General features: G+C 52.5%; 4 protein-coding genes and 1 non-coding gene across 5 annotated transcripts; 4 read left to right on the forward strand and 1 right to left on the reverse strand.

The window, feature by feature from the left end:
- Window positions 1-584: 584 nt before the first annotated feature.
- BDZ83DRAFT_576718 (oxysterol-binding protein) lies at window positions 585-3,740 on the forward strand (the record flags this gene model as incomplete). Its single annotated transcript, XM_060504942.1, has 3 exons — window positions 585-620; window positions 734-810; window positions 899-3,740. The coding sequence occupies 3 exons, from the start codon at window positions 585-587 to the stop codon at window positions 3,738-3,740; spliced, it is 2,955 nt and encodes a 984-aa protein (XP_060365462.1).
- Window positions 3,741-6,313: 2,573 nt separating this feature from the next.
- Window positions 6,314-6,737, forward strand: BDZ83DRAFT_751834 (uncharacterized protein; the record flags this gene model as incomplete). Its single annotated transcript, XM_060514106.1, has 3 exons — window positions 6,314-6,412; window positions 6,525-6,584; window positions 6,678-6,737. The coding sequence occupies 3 exons, from the start codon at window positions 6,314-6,316 to the stop codon at window positions 6,735-6,737; spliced, it is 219 nt and encodes a 72-aa protein (XP_060365463.1).
- A 724-nt stretch (window positions 6,738-7,461) lies between these two features.
- Window positions 7,462-7,550, reverse strand: BDZ83DRAFT_t136. The gene has a single exon. It is a non-coding gene; the product is annotated as a tRNA-Asp (tRNA).
- A 4,179-nt stretch (window positions 7,551-11,729) lies between these two features.
- BDZ83DRAFT_730485 (uncharacterized protein) lies at window positions 11,730-14,604 on the forward strand (the record flags this gene model as incomplete). The annotated part of the gene is made up of 8 exons (XM_060512845.1): window positions 11,730-11,884; window positions 12,030-12,075; window positions 12,303-12,379; window positions 12,505-12,541; window positions 13,103-13,165; window positions 13,787-13,828; window positions 14,266-14,359; window positions 14,393-14,604. The coding sequence occupies 8 exons, from the start codon at window positions 11,730-11,732 to the stop codon at window positions 14,566-14,568; spliced, it is 690 nt and encodes a 229-aa protein (XP_060365464.1). The 3' UTR covers window positions 14,569-14,604.
- Window positions 14,605-16,133: 1,529 nt separating this feature from the next.
- On the forward strand, window positions 16,134-18,400 carry BDZ83DRAFT_307240 (laccase-like multicopper oxidase). Its single transcript, XM_060502287.1, has 4 exons — window positions 16,134-16,550; window positions 16,611-16,756; window positions 16,809-17,954; window positions 18,034-18,400. The coding sequence occupies exons 1-4, from the start codon at window positions 16,224-16,226 to the stop codon at window positions 18,137-18,139; spliced, it is 1,725 nt and encodes a 574-aa protein (XP_060365465.1). The 5' UTR covers window positions 16,134-16,223; the 3' UTR covers window positions 18,140-18,400.
- The last annotated feature ends 311 nt before the right edge of the window (window positions 18,401-18,711 follow it).

Consider the following 18,711-nt stretch of genomic DNA (forward strand, 5'->3'; position numbering starts at 1 on the left):
CCAGTCACAAGCCTCGCTTTCTTCTTCCGAATGACGTCCCGCCCCCAACCAACCATTCAGCGGCCAGGGTACCTACACCTCAACTTGCGCGCCTGTAAAAAGTGTGGTGGTGTGGGTGAGGTGCGAGGTACGAGGTACGATGTGTGGCTGGGTGGTCTTGGGACGTGGGCCGCTGAGTGAGGTGCCCAAAATAAAAACATCCCACATGAAAAAGGTACCTGATTGCCCGAGCTGGTGGGCCATGTCCGCGGTGCTCTCAGGTCCGTTCCGCGTACTTCATGTACCCGTACTCCGTACCCGACCTTATTAGGCCCGTACCTGGGGGGAGCTCACCCACTTTGACATGCTGCAGCAGCTCTACCTACCTCTGACCAGGGTGACATTTGTTTCTCCCGCAGCACCCATCCCTCTTCTCTCCCTCTCATCCCATTTGAATTATTTCCAAATCTCCTTTGCCATCCACACCATGCCCCTTCAATAGCCTTACGACCTGCACTGGAACGAGATCGTAAACGGGCCCCTCAATTTCGAATTCCTTTGCGAAATCCTACCCACGGCTTGAGCTCCCATCCTAACCCGCAAAAATGGCGGGCATTGAGCAGTTGGAGATCCATAGCAAGGTACGTGAGTCGTCATTGTCCCCGGCCTTCCCCTTCCCCCTCCGTCGCCGCCCTTGACCATGGGCAGCGGCGCATCTTGATGTTTCTTGTTGCTGATAGCTTGCTCCAACTAGTCTTATATCGTGCGTTGGGTCAAAGTCGACGAAGGCCACACAATATCTTGGAGTGTCCAACCACACAAAAAGTCCATGTGCGTACCTCAATCCCTTACCCCCCTTTTACATCTCTCCTCTCCTGCGTCTCCAATTCCGACACGTGCTTACCAGTCGCCGAGGCAGTAACTTTGGAATCGTGAAGCACCCCGGAGCTGGCGCTGCCGGCCTCATTACGAATCAGAACGACGATGCCGCCGCCCCCGGATCCTTTACCTCTGGCGTCGCCGAGCCCAAGAAACCATTTGCTAGGAGGGATTCGAGCACAGCCGAAGAGCAGCTCGCCAACAAGGGCTTCATACCCATAAAATGGCACGGGAAATGCGATGCGGACAAGGTATCGACCGGTACCTGGGATGTGCCAAAGGGCCAAGGCGGCATGTTCGGCTTAGTGTTCGACAATACCTTTTCGAAGCAGATCTCCAAGACGGCTACCTTCGTCCTTCTCACCTACCCGACTGGCGCGCCGCCGCAGACTACAGCCCAGAACTTCCCGAACTTGCAGGCCGGAGCAAATGCGAACACCAGCAAGACGAGTTTGCCCCAGATGAGCGCCGTCACATCTGCCTCTCAAGACAGCCTCCATAGCCACGTTGCCGCAGGACGCCCGACGTCAGCTTCCGGCCGCAGCGATGGAAATGCCAACTACCATACGGGAATTCTACACAAGAGACGGAGGAAGAAGGGCCAGGGTTATGCGCGCAGATTCTTCTCGCTGGATTATTCCTCCTGCACCCTCTCATACTACTACAACCGCAACTCGTCTGCGCTCCGCGGTGCTATTCCTCTCAGTCTCGCTGCCATCGCAGCCGATGAGCGCCGCAGGGAAATTAACATTGACTCGGGCGCCGAGATCTGGCATCTGCGGGCGTCCAATGCCAAGGAATTCAACGATTGGGCAAAGGCCTTGGAAAAGGCGAGTCGCGCGGCGAGAGGCGTGGAGGAGCAGCAACCCAACACACTCAACCCCAGAACAACGCCTCTGAGGGTCAACACGACACATCTGAAGCCTACGCAGTCAAGCTTGGAGGAAGATCGGGAATGGCAGCAGGTTGAGACTCTAGTGAGTCGCATGGTCGGCACCAGGGACGCTCTTCGTCGTCTGGTTAAGGATATGTCGAACCAAAGGCCTGTTAGCATGGCTGCTTCGACATTCTTGTCACCAGGTACCTTGGGCGAGGAACCAGACAGCTACTTCACACCCCCCGCAGCGACAGAACAGCCGCAAAGGCGCCCATTCTGGAAGCGCAAGTCAAGTAACGCTACACCGACAGCGTCCACACCCCAAGCGCATCATGCGGCCGCCGCTGCTGCTCTTGCTGTTCCTTCTCCGGGTACTGTCACAACGACAATCAGTGCAAATGGACCCCGCCACTCAAAATCAAAGTCCAAATCGTCTGTCCACGAAGAAAAGAGCACACAAGAGCATTGTGCGGCACTCCTCAACGATCTTGACTCCGTTGTGTCTGAGTTCACGACATTGATTGTGAACAGTAAGCGTCGGCGATCTCCCGCTCCCCTCTCTGCGGCACCCTCTAGAAGAAGTATGGAGACAGTTTCGACGGAAGAGTTCTTTGACGCAGAGGCCGGGGAGACGAGCTCGCAGATCGTCAGGATCGCCCAGAGCGAAGACGAAAGCCCAGACTCGGATGCGGATGAACGTTTGAGTGACTCTTCGTCCATCTCATCGGCTCAGGAGGATGAGGCTATAGGCTCAGAGGATACTGATTGCTATCCAGCGAAGCCCAAGAGCTTGTCGCCATTGCCGGTGGACATCTCCGTCGACAGACGAACCAAGGTTCCGCCGGCCTTGGTGCAGCCTCCCAGTCTGATCGCGTTTGTGCGGAAGAATGTTGGCAAGGACCTTAGCACGATCAGTATGCCCGTATCTGCAAACGAACCTATATCACTATTGCAGCGCGTTGCCGAACAGTTGGAATACGCCCAGCTGCTTGACCAAGCTGCTCAGCAGAAGGAGGCCAAGGAACGTCTCCTCTACATTACGGCATTCGCAGTATCGCAGTTCAGTACTGGCCGTGCAAAGGAACGCGCTATTCGGAAACCCTTCAACCCCCTCCTAGGCGAGACGTACGAAATGCTACGAACCGAGCAGGAAGTGCCCGGAGGTTTCCGATTGCTCGTCGAAAAGGTTTGCCATCGTCCTGTCAGACTCGCCATGCAGGCCGACTCTGCCAGCTGGTCCTTCAGCCAATCTCCTGCGCCATCGCAGAAGTTCTGGGGCAAGAGTGCCGAAATCACTACGGAAGGTCGTGTTCGTGTCGCGCTTCGACTCCCAGATGGCACGGATGAGCTGTACTCCTGGACGCACGCCACGATGTTCTTGCGTAATGTGGTAATGGGAGAGAAGTACGTGGAGCCGGTTGGTGTCATGCAGATCTGCAACGACTCGTCCGGAGCCAAGGCCTCGGTCGAGTTCAGGAGCAAGGGAATGTTTGGTGGACGAGGCGAAGATGTCCAGGTTGAGACATATGGACCGGACGGGGTACACACCGGCAGCAGCCTCTCCGGCACGTGGACCAGCGGCCTCCGCGTCGTCGAAGCGGGCAAGGCGGCCGGTCGGGAGATCTGGAGCGTCGGCAAGCTCGTTGACAATGCGGCAAACACCTACGGAATGACCACTTTCGCCGCGGCTCTCAACGAGGTGACGGAGATTGAGAAGGGCAGGCTACCCCCGACGGACAGCCGACTCCGACCGGACCAGCGTCTGGCCGAGAAGGGCGACCTCGACCAGGCCGAGGAGTGGAAGGTGAAGCTGGAGGAGGCGCAGCGCGCCCGGCGCCGGGTGCTGGAGGAGAAGGGCGAGGAGCACAAGCCCAAGTGGTTCGTCAAGGTCGGCCAGGGCCCGGAGGGCGAGGAAGTGTGGAAGCTGAGGACGGGCAAGGACTCGTACTGGGAGGAGAGGTCCAAGGGGTCGTGGAACGGGCTTGAGGAGATCTTTGCTGGGTAGAAACGTGTGGTGAGGCTTATGGTCTTTTAGAAAAGTGAAGCGCAGCAGCGGTTTCCGGGCTTTTCCGGGCGGGTTGTTCGGCCCTACCCCTCCACTTCCCTCCTATTCCTGTTCTTCTTCTGGATTATGATGGTGATTTTTTTCCTTCGAGAGGTGGTCGACGAGAGCGCGTTGGCGAGCTAAGACGAGAAGAGAAATGGTTGGTTTTGGGTTCTTTAACTTGTGTTCTCTCTCACCCTGTTGAGTCGCTTAACGTGATTGTTGCCATCGTTTCCCCAAGCTCCTTATCGGATGCCCAGTTTCGATCATGTGCGGGACGACTCCTATACGATGGTTTGATATTCCGTCTGCAAGAGGCAGCGAGGGTCCCGTAGGTGTTGAGGTGGAGAACGACTGGAGATATGCTTGAGCCTAAAGGGGGAGCAGAGTCTGAGATGGGCTGGTGTAGAGAGGAGTGCGACAACAGAACGGAGTTGATTCCGTAAGGTCTTACTAAGGGAGGGGAGGTAGACTACTTACCTGAAGACCTAGATGTCATACTCCTGATAGTCCTGGGCATCCTCTGATACGGAGCGTTGTCGGGAAAGATGATGTCGTTGGGCCTCTGTGGGATGCATCTCATTTGTCGTCTCTTTGTTGGCGGGCATGCGAGCCTTGTTTGGCTGACTTGTGCGTTGTTACTACCTTAATCAGCGGGCTGTTCGACAAGGATTTGATGGTATAAAAAGCATCTTTGATACATGTGATAGAAAGGCTCTGTAGGGATAAAACACGCTTGCTCGGGCGGGACAGCATTTTGTGACAATTCCTCTTTTTGAAAGGTGGTCTATTTTGATAACGCCTTACCTTTCTCAATCGCTTGGCCAAGGCATTTCTTCTCAGTGGCTCTGGTTCACCTTTATCACTTATATCATCTGTAATAAATATGTGGGCTTCATATGACGCTACCTAACAAAGCCATGTTCTTCCTATTCGTCCTGGTTATTCTATGTTCAATGTATCGTCGTGGACGAATACGTTTGCGTCTGACGACGATAATTAGTTAACGATGGTACGGGTGTGGTCATGCGGGCGATTATGGAGTAGAAGAAGCGCCACCACAAGTGACTTTCCAAAGGTATGAAGCAGCATCTTGAACACGAGGCCTGCTCTAAATATCGCAAGAACTGCGCCAGCTGTCATGCGGCTACCCATACCGTTGAGGCGATTGGGATTAGCGTGGCGATATAGCGCAATGCATAGAAGCGGAGCAGCTTGGACTGCGTAGCGAAGTCTGTTGTTCAATATAAGTTGACGTCTTGGAGAAGGTGTGACGATTATCCTGAATAGGCAGCTGGTCAGCGATGGTCTGGATCGCCCTCTCAGTAGGCGGTTCACTTCGACTCTAGCTATTGTACTAAAGCGACGGGGCACTCATTAAAGTAGTAAAGGAGGTCAGGATGCTTTGTATGTCCGATACACCCACCTCCTCGTAAGCATTTCTAGCAGAGAACGTATTCAGCCAACGATACGTATCAGACAATAAGTAACGAAGAGTAAGGTTGATATTGAATGAAACTAGAAGACTGTAGCTTGTAGTTAGAGGGTTGGACTTAAGGATTGGGCCTATAGGGAGAACTAAGCCCGACCAGCACCATCAAGATCTATATCAGCCGTATGCTGGCACATACTATGCACGAAGCCCTAAAAGATGTCGAGTTCAGAATGGCGCCGGCATAGAGCCTACCTTGCTCAAGGTATCAACTGAAACAAAGACGAAGCCGATGGTCTCCCATATGCCCCCTCTCACTGGCGAAGACTTCCAGTGGAAAGAAGACTTCAGTATCCTTAGCAATTATTCGATGAGAAAATCTCTCTAAAGGACCGGTACTTCATCATTCCAAGTCACATCGCTCCTCGCTGAGACTCTGTGCCTCGGCCAGAGATTACTCGCTTCCGCCCCGCTTTCCCCGCCGTGGCCCCCGGTCCGGGCGGGAAACCCGGGGTTGCCCAGGCCTCTCCCGGGTCCTGTCCAGTATCCACAGCCCCGGGTGCGAGTTTTTGAGTTTTCTCGCAAACTACTAAGAATGCGAGACCGATAAATGCCAAGACAAAAGCACGGAGAAGCCCGATAGCAGATAGAATGAAATGGCTAAGGGGGTAGCCCAGGGCTGAGGAGATGCCCCATTTCACGCACTCTGTATTATAAACCTGCGTGGTTCAAATAAAGTAGAAAGGACTGCCGAGTTGGCAAGTTTAATTGATTGATTGACGAGTCAGATTAATGACTTTTCCATCCTCCAGGCCCTTTTGCACGGATTCATGGGCAACTTTCGCCTGCGCTCTTGACGCTAATGAAGGTTTAATAGACTGATCATCTAGGGGTTCTGGGTAATTAGAGTAGGTTGAGCTGAAGGAGAGGAGTGTAGTTGGGCAAGCTAGTACTTTATATATAAGCTTAAGGAAGCAAGCGCGATAGAAAGTCTGCTTCATACTATCCAGAGTCTCTTTCGTGTACAACGTTGCACTCCGAACGGATTTCCACACCAGTCTCAGCTGTCTCTTTCACAAGTTCCAATTCCCATTTCGTCAAAATGCGTTTCTTCCTCGCCTTCCTACTCGCTGCGATGCAGCTCTGCGGCGTCAACGCCATCTTGCGGCTGCAGAAGTGCGGCACGGCGTTTGACAAGAACGTGAGTTCTCAACCCAACTCACCTGAAGGCGGAACAGGTCTCCCAAGGCTAGATCTATTTAGTCTTGTGTCTGGTGTACGCGCGAAACGTTTGGTGCTAATTGACCATGTAGTGGGTGTCGAATTGCAGCCCTGCGGATCAGGATGGCTGCTATAGCCTGTGCAGTAACAAGGTAAGTCTTGCGCCACGTTCCCTCTTCTTACAAAAAGACTCTGTCACGAGTTGTAATATGGTCTAGAGAGCATTCGGCTGACGTTGGACGAAGTGCCGGACTGCTAGTGGAAGATGGATGGCGAACGGCGCCGACTGCGACTGTTACTGTTAGGAGGGAGACAATGAGAGCGCAGCTTCACCTTGATATACACAGCGTACCTTGTTCTCAGTAATATTAAATGGGCTTGTTTTGAAAGCAGCGTTTAGAGTAGGCTGTGTGAACCGGATATTCCCCTCTGCTGTGCGTATGGATTCTTGCCGCGACGTTCTTTAGATGCGCAACGCCCATGACCCTTGGGCCTATTTACCCGAAGCCAGAAAGAAAGTCAAAATAGTTCATTCAATTGAGTAATCAAGCCTATAAATATACCCGAGAATTGTCCTGCCTTCACGGGCACTACCAAGCACCATCAGTTCGACGGCATCCCGGCATCCCAGCAGCAACATTGAACTCGGCCTCAGACCGGTATTAACCAGCTAACACTACTGATATGGATTGAAGGAACGCATCATGTTACATGAGGAAAACTTACTTACCTCCCCTTCTAGCACCTACCGCCCTTCACTGCCGATTGAGCGACAACTATTCCCCAGAGAATACCATGCAGGCCAACTAAGATTTTGAAAGTAAGGAAAGAGCTAGAAATTCCTAAAGAGAGGATAGGGTACTTTCGAAACCAGTGTACCTTCCTACGTTTCATTAGGCGCAATCCGTGCCGCCTGCCGCGTCACCGACGTCCACAACTCACAACTCACACCACAACCACCAAAAACTCATCACCACCACCCTCTCTTCACGACAACTCAAAAACAAGTGATGCAGAGCAAAAGACAGACTCCTCGACGGGGAATTGAACCCCGGTCCCCTGCGAATCGTTGAAAATTCAATGACAAGCAGATATCCTCACCACTAGACTATCGGGGATGTTGTTGTGATCGGCGAGGCTCTCACGACGACTATGGCGGGTGACGACCCCACAACACAACTGGGACCTGAAGATTAGTGGAGACAGAAGAAATTTCATTACTATGGTTCAATGAAATGAGAAAAATTGAGAAGGGGGGTGATATACGGGTTGAGAGATGAGTTGATCTCAGGTCTTGTGTACCAAGTAATCGGCTGTCTCACATCGTGATTGCAACCAGCTCAACCAACTCGACACATCAAGCAATGGAGATGAGATTGCAACATGATTCGGCTGAAAGCTCTTTCTTGAGTCCGTCTCGCCGAGCTTTCATCCAGTTGCTACGACTTGGGAATCAACTTTGACCAGCCTGCATCGGGTCTGGGGAGGGATAGAGCTATGTACCAAGTATGAACTGACTGGTCCAGCAGTTCAGACTTGCTTTCAATGAGTCTTCACAAGGAGACGCATTCATGTCATCCCGGCATCTTCATATCAATCTGGAGTGCCCTTCTTGGCTCGGCACACTCCTTGCAGTCTAGCATGCTCTCAGCAACTCGTTATGGCCCGTTGAGTCCGCAGCTTCCGCAGATAGACTGGCAATGAGATTATTGTAAATCGGGCAAGTAAAAGCATGGGCTGAACTTCAAGTTCTTGATTGAATTATTTGAAGTTATGAGCAGCTCGTCCTGATCATTCAGGCAGTCACTAGTCTGTTCTCTAGTCGAAGCAAGTTGCTTTCTTCATCACTGTCACCCAGACCCCCAATCTGCTCTCTCAAGGAACGAATACGGACCCACGACTAAGGTCGACTAGCAGAAATTTAGCGATGAAGACGAGTAATAACTGTGGGAGGAAATTAGCGGTATCAAGACCTGATGCCTCCTATCCTGCGTGATGAGCCGTAACCTGGCCACGGCAATCTTTCGTGCAGCCAACTTTGCTCAACAGTCAAAACTTGTTCTCATCACTCGTCGGTGAGGCCGTTCACTCTTACATCGACATCAAAGATGTCTCTAGGAGTCGTATTGAATTTGCCAAAGTCTGTGATCCACAATGTTCTCTAACGGCAGGTATTTCATTCTCACCTGACTGTCGGGTCGACTTTTAGCTTCATAACTCAAACGAGATGACAAGACAGACCCAATGGGATGAAGTCGTTAAGTCAACGCTTATATCCCGAGAAGAAATCAAATGAGCCCATCGATCGCGTCCTACTACAACTTCACTCTCAAAGCAAACAGCACCCAAAGCCCTTGAGCTCGTTCAAAAAACGTGTACAAGTAATACAAAACCAAGATCAAATCTAACCTATGAGGTATTTTGAACAACGGAGCTCCGTCCGGGGGGGGGGGGGGCGACACGTCGTGATCGCGATCAAAATTGGGACGAAAGAGAAAAAACGCCTGGGCTCATTCAGTGCAAGCTTCTAGTGCAAGGTTACCCCTCGCCTTGTTCCATCTTTAGAGTTAATAGGATTCTAAGCTCTTGAAAATGGAAGTAATTTAGAAGCCTTCTAGTGATGGAAGGAAGATCTTCAAATGATGGGGCTGCGATTCATCGCTTTTGCCGGATGAGATGTCTATATACCCGAGGCTGAGATTAAGGTGTTCTGCTCTTCACATGCTGCCAGTTGCCATGGGGCTACAAACCCAATGTGGGAAATTGGTGTTCAATTCTGTAATCAAGTTGTGAGAGTTAGAAACTTTCTTCGCCCTGAATTGGCTCCCAGGCAATCCAGAATTACCATGTCCACGGCGAGGTTTCGAGCTAATAACGAAAGAACTGCAGAAGACTTGTCAGGAACTTAACATAATTTGCATATTGCTTCGAAGTAATGATATCAATCAATTCAGGAACAGCCATATAAGCCCAGATACGAATCGAAATCTGCCTTGGGTATGGAAGAATCTACGAAGGCTTCACTAGTGGAGAGATTGGCCTACGAGCTTCTCGAGTCTGAAATACGGAGGCTTCACTTTGGGAGAGACTCCTTGAATCTCAATGTCCTCATGCTTGTTTTCGAGAGAGGTGATTGTCAATTCAACTTAGTTCCGCCGAGGCACCTGAGATGTGTTCTCTGGGTTACCTCCCCTCGCAACTTTGAGGTTCCGCGTAAAGGATTCCCGCTGCATCCTAGTTGACACCATGTAGCCGTCGACCGCGACCAGCCTCCGGGGAAAGGATTCCTCGCAAGAAAGAAAACAATGGAATTTTTCTCCTGAAGCACGGGCAACCAAAACCTCGTGTTCGGAGAGGGGGGACACTGGGTCGCCCGCCAGCTCGCCCGCTCATCGACCTTCCACCAAAGGTCTCGGCGGCGCCATCACCGAGTCATCCCGGGATCAGTCGTCGCCGCGACGACAAGGTCCCGTCACCGTGGTCCGCTGCTTATTCAGTATCGAATGAGAGAGAACATACGATTTGCCAAGAGACATCAAAGTGAACAGGGCAGAAGCAAGGGCAGCGGCGGTGGGGACCAGACATCGTGTTACGCAAGCAGATGACCGAGCGAACGCAGAAGGAATCGGTTTCAGATTATTCGGGAAACCTGACTTTGTGGGGTGATTTAGTGTCGAAAAGCAGACTAGGCTGTTGAAGCATAGAGTGTGTGCTGTGATCAAAGCGTGTCGAGGAGACCCAGCCTCGTGGTTTGCCGGGTGTCAAAGCAACAGTCGAACTGCCTGGGGGATGTTGACAGCAGCCAACACCATTTTCCTGCAGACAATTGGGATTATTACTGTCTCCCGTGCATTCCGTCGGGCTGGGTACTTTTAGTCAAGAAGCACGGAGCCGTGGGGAGTCCCTTGCGGTGACCAAGTTTTCGGATGGAAAACTTCGGGCTGTAGGAGCGGAAAATCGGAGTCCTGCCAGTGCCGTATTGCCATGTCACGACTTACTAGCCTACTTGTGATAACAAAGAAGCACTGCAGGACTCTCGGGTTTTCTCAACATTGAATTGTTCAACACCGAACGATCGAGGACTTGGACCTGAGAGCGGGCCCTCCGGTGTTTGCCCCGATATCCCCACATTTACGGGACAAAAATTCGGCGATCCGGTCGGGAGCAACGCGGAGACTTTGAAGAAACACCGCTCAGAGGGTCGGCCGTTCAGAAGGTCGGACAATCGACTGGATCAGGCGACAATTTTCCATATTGATCCAAGACACTAGGCGCCACTGGTGGTCAGCAGTCTTGTTCTTCCGACGTAGCACCTTGAGAATTGTCAGCCATCCCTCCAATCCATGATGGCCATCATCCTTTGGCTGCATCAATCGATGCCCCGCAACCCCAAGGCCGTTGAGCGACGAGGCCGTCAGCTGGGCGCCATCCCCACTGTAGTAGGACATCGATAAGCAATAGGCAATTCAAGTAAGCTGAGTGTTGAATGGACCGACTTCTCTTTGTTGTCAGCCACAGTGGTGCGGACGGGGACCAGGGGTTCCTGCAAGGCTCGGTGAATGATAGACGCTAGGGGCGGGATGCTTCCCATTCATCCACTCACGAGGTAAGGCTTGGCCGCTAAGCGGCGCGCTCTGCAATATTTCCGTCGAGGGCGTATGCACGATGCTGAGGTGTGCATCAGCCTCTGGGTTGCATCTGCGCCTGGGTGCTGTCCGTAAGGCGTTGTTGCCTTGGAAGAGGAGCCTTTGGGTAACTTCACCAGGATAGTCAGGAAGCTGGATATGTCGGGCTCGGCACTCAAAGTAGGCGGTGTCCAGGGGGCATCGAGCTGACCGTATTTCTAGATATTGACGCCTCCACTTGTATCGATGTTCAGCGTCAATTGGTGATTCGCCGCAAGCCGTCAAACTAGATCATTGTCTCTGGAGGAATGCACAACTTCGCTAGTTGCATTAAAATGCAGCATATCTTGAGCGCCTGGCATCGAGTTACTTGAGCCACCAACATTGGTTGTGCAACATGAGGATCCCTTATATTCATGTCTGGACTTGGATGTGATACCGAGGCTCTGGGCCAGCGGCATTAGGGAGACATATGTACTGTGAGTATGCCAGCTTTGTTGCCCCAAAGTAGTAGAGCTTTACTTACTTAGACATTCGAGCCGAACAACTTGAAAACGTCTCGCCTACCTGCCTTCTTCACAAAACATAGTTGAGTGACACTGGCCGTTGAAGCTTAGATAGCCGGAAGAAGAATGCAGCTCAGACTAGCAACAGGGTATACGACGAGCTACAATGGTCGAAGCGAAAGACAACGACGAGCTAGACGGCAATACCGGCAGCGAGAACTACACAAGCGAAGAGAAGCGCCAAGGAGAGAGACATTTGATCTTCTATGATCCGTGCATATGCGTGAATAGAATCCCTCTGCCAAGTGGCTCAGCCTTTGGGTAAGGCCTGGGGTAATCAAGCGTTTTCCCGATCCATCCAGCTCAGCTTCGCTTATAATTAGGCTCCTCCGATGTGCAGGATTCTCGACGCCCCAAAGCAGGTTTGACGTGTTCTTTGAGGGATCTGTTCTTACATGCATGATAGTAAAAGAGGCTTGCAAGACCTGGCTCAAGCCAATACTTTTCTCCATGTAATGGTGGCAGAGGTACCTCAACCAGTTTGTGTAACACAGAACCGTAGACAGACGCCGCGGTACTGGCCCATGTCATTCAGAAGCTTTAGCAGCGCGGATTTGGCCATCCGATCTAGCGGAAGCCGCGGGTGGATGTGTCTTGGATGGCCGGAAACCTCTAGACGCGCCGTTCGGATCAGGCTGGCGAGCAACAGAGCTGTATCCGTATGCTGTCAATTAATTAGCCATTCTTGGGCGGACCTCATGGGGAGTTAATTAGTGGTGAGTGGGCCATCAAGCGAGGGGGAAGTGCTACTAGGCTGTAAGTTCAGGGCATGCTTGTTAACTCGGGGGCCCGGAGCTCTTGTTAACGTGCTGGCTAAGGGCCATGTCATGACAAGGCATGTCGCATTTAATTAGCGGGCATCAGATGGATGGGCGATCTAGGTCAAAGATGCCAAGGGTGTGTTGTAACGGTATCCAGGTAATAGTGCTGCAGGTGCCGAAGTGGTGGTCGCATCTCGCCTTAGCCCTTGAATGGTGTGGCTTACGGGCCACCTGAAAAGCCAGGGGGCCGTTCTGTTAGACTGTACGGATAGGTAGTCGTGTTCGGTAGGGTGGATGATCGCACTCCACAACGACAAGAAGTGAATGGTGAGTATGTACTGAGGAGACCGACTTTGCAGTTGCAGACGGCAGAGAAACTGCCGGTCTCACTCAAGAACTGTATGCAGTGCCATGAAGTGGTCATGACCACATGGTAGGTATGTACACACTTTACGTGACGCCGGCGTTGCTATTGCGTGATATTCAGAGATCGTTAAACCCGCAAAGTGTGCCAGACGCGGATGAAGTCCGTGACCTTGTCATTCCTGTCAAACCGAATGCCATTCATTGTCCAGAGAGGTTGAAACTTCTGATTAGGCGAACCTTGTCACCATTACAGGGCCAACGAAGCGGTCCACAAGATGGCCTTCGAAAGGGATCGCAATGAACGGACTGGACGGGCCGGAAACTCGGGGGTTTCTGTTCGAAACGGATCCAGATGCCTACCACTTCTGGAAACAAAGTAGAGGAGGTCAGTGACACGAACAGACAAAGTGGTGATGTAAGTTGCAGGCGACGAAGGTCTCGGACTCGGACTCGAGGAAAGCAACCTTGAAAGCCGGCCCCATCAGTTAAAATGGTGCCGGTCAAGGTGGGTTTCGTGAACGGGTAGAACTCACTGAGATCTTCGGCTGGCAACAGGTCGGTTAACGGTGCCGTGGTCGATCAGTGATCTGTTGATCACCGACTAGGTACTCGTACGGATACAATCCCTGTGTTACCGGCCTGATCACGACGGTGTTCGTATTTGAAGCTTGGTTGTAGACCCCTTGCCGCCGTTTTGGCCTAAGTGTAGTGGGACGACGAGGATAAACGGGATGGAAGGTGAATCTGATGCTACTGCAACTAAGGTAGGGCGCACCGGCCCAAGAAGGACCAAGCCTCTTGGACCGACGGTAAGTGCAGCTCCAAGCTGTTTCCCGATGCTCTTTTCTATTTTGAGGGTGGGAAAGGGGAACGGGGAAACGGGAGAAGAGGGCCCCTCAGGTTGGAGGGGAACACGATCCCGCCAGCGCTAATGCGGGGGGAAATTTCCCCTCTCAGGGCACTTGGGTCTCCTCCTTCTCAACCATCTCCGCATAAGGTAAGGTACGGGTACTGAGCTACCTACTGACTGCCTTAGTCTACGGATGTATGGGATGCTACCTTCAGTACCCGTGGTAAGGTAAATACTCAGTGGAACTGTGGAAGTAAGCCAAGAGCCTCAGGCATAAGCATATCCTCCGATACGTACCGTCATCCGTCCCATCAGGACGTTTCTTCCAACCTCAACTCTCACCTCACTCGGACGCTTCCATGTTGATAATATCTTCATCCATACACGCTTACTCGCACGACCCCGACAGCTCACTGCTTACATGCGCATGGGCCAACGCCAGCAGGGAAAGGCAGTATGACTACAGCTGGCTTGTGCATATTCCCTGCCCTGCCATGTTGGCAGCTTGGCTCTGCTGCGCCCATAACCAACTTTCATCACAGCTGAATCAGAAATCCACGGGTTTCAACATGCCAGTGCTGATATCGATACCCAAGAGGTCGTCTGGCTAGTCTGGTTCAGCGCACGATGATCCCGGCCGGTTGTGTCTCTTCTTTGTTCATTAGCGCCAGCTCATCATTGGCCTGACACGTTTCTTGCAGACCGCGATGGCACTACAGCGGCCAATGTATGTATCCCGACCATCCACAGAGAGGAACGGTAAGTCAGATAATATCTATTCTCCGTACACAGGCACACCCGTGGGCGTACACTCCCAAATGGTCGTACCTTTCACCGCAGCACAAAAGCCTCGTCGTACACGGCAAGACCCAAAAGTTCCCGAATTGAAATTCAAGTGGTCACCGGAAGGCCTTTGGAATCCAATTCTTAACCATAACGGCAGCACAAATGGACTTTTTTGGGCCTAGCAGCGAGACCTGGTTCACCTGGTTCAACACCCCTCAATCTTGGCTCTCCTAGAGACAGATCCACACACGTTGAGGTAATCCACACTCTTCGACGCCCTCGCAAAGAGTTTTAGGGTACTGGTAGCAAATTCTTGATTCACTTCTCATCCAACGTCTGCTTCTTGTTGCCAAGATGACGGAACCGCACAATGCCCGCGCTCGCGGGCTTCTTGGGACGAAAATTCCGGCGGACGGAATCCGGCGACCATCCCATCTCACCAGAGCGCTCTTTTCCTCGGCTCTAGATTCGTACAGAACGACGGCCCAACCTCGAGAGGGTAAAGTCTACCGCCATGACGTCGGCACGTATCTGAGCGCTTCGGCCGAACTAGGCCTGCAACCTCACGCTTTTCCCCTACACCCACAACTCGAACACTGACTCTTGAGAATGGGTGGTAGCTTGCTCCTGCGGAGAGAGTGGTCTGCTTGCCGAAGAACCGTCTTACGCTTCCTTCAACATGGGCTGGAACTCTCGTTCTCGCAAGGCGCCCGAGTCAAACTGTTGTGGCCTGCAAGTTCAGCCTCGACGAATTGCCTATCAAGTCGCTGTTGAAAGATCTCTTGTGAGATTTTCTCTCTGCAAGACCAGGGATTCGCGCCAGCACTTCCTGCTGTGTTCCTCAATAGCCTCCCTGGTTCATTTCCTTCTCCTGCAGAGAGCCCTTCTTGCATGGTGGCGTATAATCACTACCCAATTGTAGACATATCCAGTGATTGTCAACTCTTCTCATCAACTCTTCTGCCCAGCTAGCGCACCCCGGATAGCACCAGGGCTTTGGTCAACCGCACATTGAACACGTCTGATGACCCCCTTGCTTTCCTAATGAGAGATGCAACTTTAGATTGCTCATGCACTTCTTTCTCTCGCCTACAGCTCACGAGTTTCTTCTTTCAAGTCCACAGCAATACACGGTCGTGTTGCCGGTGTCTCAAGAGCCCCGAGTAGATGGTCACCGGCCCTAGTCATGGATATCGACTGTTGTCCCGACACTCATTCGTCTGAGGACCTGCCATACCGTGCTCTTCCATGTCCACCTGCCCAAGAGTAGATGATACGAACCATCCTAGATAGCCTTGACAGGGTCTAGTCCCCCTCCCCTAGCTCGCTGCATCCAACGGACATCCGACCATGCATCGAGCTAATACCAAGCTGTGGCTTATACGCCTGGCCATGCCCGACTCCAATACATGCCATGTGCAAGCAGTCAGCACAACGCCATATGTCATTCAGGCCGCCGTTCTGCTCCGGTGCCCCGTCTCGCCTCGACCGAGCATCGATCGATTTTTGCCAAACCCAAGCCCGGCTCCATGTCAGAGCATCAACTTTACCCAGCAGCCGGGGCCGGCCAGTCCAAGAGAAGGCTGCAGCGTCCAGATGCCACCCTTCTCACGCTCTGGCCATGCAAATCCTCCTCGTGTCATTCATCCTGTATAAGTTCTCTTCCTCTCCCTCTTCGGATTATGATACGAGATCTTACTCTTCACTCGCGCCTTTCTCTTCCCTTCTTTCCCCCCTGCATTCGTACTTCCTTCCTCCACTCGTTCGCCGGAAGAGTAACCATAATTACTTAATTTTCACTCGCTAGGCCAGGTCTGTCTAGTCTTGAGTGCACACTATGTTGCGGTCTCTCTTCGCCTTGGCTTGGGCCAACACTGCCCTTGCCGCGACTGTGACCTACAACTGGGAGGCCACTTGGGTCAACGCTGCTCCCCTCAATGTCTCGAGGGCTGTCATTGGTATCAACGGCCAATGGCCTTGCCCCAAGATCGAGGCCACTGTGGGAGACACCGTCGTTGTTCACCTCACCAACAAACTTGGCAACCAGACCACCGGTATTCACTTTCACGGCATCGACCAAGTCAGCACCAACTGGATGGACGGCCCCAGCATGGTCACTCAGTGCCCTCTCCCTCCGGACATGACCATGACCTACTCGTTCACTGTAAGTCAAATCAACATGAAGATCGGGCCTTTTAACAACGTAGCTAACGAAATCATGTAGGCTGATACGGGTGGCACGTACTGGTGGCATTCCCACAACATGGGCCAGTACCCCGACGGCATGCGTGGTCCCCTGATTATTCACGACCCGGCGGACCCCTATGCTGGGCAATACGATGAGGAGTACATCTTGTCTGTTTCAGACTGGTAAGTGCTGCATGAGAATGCGAAGTGAGACTTCTAGACTAATTCGATGCAGGTACAACTCGGAGACGATTCCTCTGGTACAGAACATGCTGCTTCCGTCCAACACTCGCTTCGCGCCCCCTATCCCTGATAACATGGTCGTCAACGATGGACTCGGCGCCAAGTTCAAGTTTGAGAAGGGAAAGACCTACCGCATCCGCATGATCAACTTCGCCGCCTTTGCTTCCTTCATGATTCACTTCGACTCTCACGACATGAACGTGATTATGTCCGATGCTGCCTACATCAAGCAGAAGGCCTCGTACATGCTGCGCATTGCTCCCGCTCAGCGTTACGATGTTCTCATCAAGTGTATTGACCGGGATAACCGCAACTATGGTTTCCTCATCGCCGCCGATATCAACCGCGACTACAGCAATAAGGACTTTGCCCAGAGCTGGCCGTTCAACTACACTGGACAGCTGGTCATGTTCCCCGACAGAGCCTTCAGCACCGACGTTGTCAAGGAATGGCGCCCGTCTGACGATGCCGTCTTCGAGCCCTACGGAGACGTTGCCATCCTCCCTGCCGCCACCAAGATCTTCCAGTACGACTGGGCATTCTGCTTCGACAAGAACGGCATCCCCCGCGCTTGCGTAAACGGCACTCCCTATGTCGACCAGAAGGTGCCCACCCTCTACACGGCCTCCACCACCGGCGAGAACAACACCAACCCCCTCGTCTACGGTGCCGTCCACCCCTTCATCGTCAATTACGGCGACATCGTCGACATTGTCGTCAACAACAACAACGAGGCCAATCACCCCTTTCACCTCCACGGCCACCACTTCCAGGTCGTCAGACGCCCCGCTTCCGGCACGGGCGTCTGGCCCGGCGTCGCCCGCGCCCGCCTCAACCAGAAGCCCCCACGCCGCGACACCGTCACCGTCATGGGCAACTCCCATGCAGTCCTGCGCTTCGAGGCCAAGAACCCCGGCGTCTACCTCTTCCACTGCCACATTGAGTGGCACGTCGAGATGGGTCTCACCGCCACCATCATTGAGGCTCCTGAGAGGCTCCGCAACCTTACCATCCCTGATGATCACAAGGCTGCCTGCCGCGCTCAGGGTATTCCCACTGCCGGTAACGCTGCCGGTAACACGGCCAACGTGCTTGACCAGACTGGCATGAACCTCGAGCCTTTCCCCACGTACACTGGGTAAGTTTTCTCCCCTTGCTGTTCATCAGAAGCGTTGCGATCTCTTTTAGAATTCTTGAAAACTGACACTTTGCTGTAGTGCCGCCTACAACCCTCCCGCCTCGCCGCCCACCAAGCGTTACAACGCTCCCGCCCACCCTCCTGCTCAGCTCCGTGGACGCACCATCCGCCGCACCGGTCTCTAAGTGACATCTAAGTGACAGAGACCTGACACCTCATCTCTCCTAATTTTTTTCTTTTCTTCTTTTCCTGAATGGGACTCCCAGTACCGTTCTTGTAAATAGTACCCATGATGCCATGTGGATATGCATAGGACTTATTGTTTTGTCGGAGTTGATGACGATGATGATGAAGGGGAGAGGGTGAGTGATGTCGATGACGGTGGAGGGTCAGTCGGACTAATATGTAATAACGGCCGCTCTACTACGAGCGACTTCTTCCACTGCCTCTCTTCTCATCCATCCGTCTCGCTCCCCCCTGAGGTCTGGCGTTTTTGTAGCGCCGAGGTTTGGCATGGGAGGTCTGACGATCCTGGTAGATTGAGATGAGTTCCTTTGAGAAATGTAGATGATGGAGACGTTGAGGATATTAAAGCATAAATAGGTGGGAAAATATGGGGATAATGAGAAGGAAGTTGTTGACTCTCGCCATCTTGACTCTTTGCAGTGAAAGTGAATCCCCTTTGACTTGTGGAACTTTCAGAACTTCAATTATGATCGTATGAATAAGTCGTGAGAACCTCTCTCATCGTCCTTGC

The sequence above is a fragment of the Colletotrichum acutatum genome, assembly GCF_030867785.1.
Source record: "Colletotrichum acutatum strain CBS 112980 chromosome Unknown BDZ83scaffold_42, whole genome shotgun sequence".
NCBI lineage: Eukaryota > Fungi > Ascomycota > Sordariomycetes > Glomerellales > Glomerellaceae > Colletotrichum > Colletotrichum acutatum.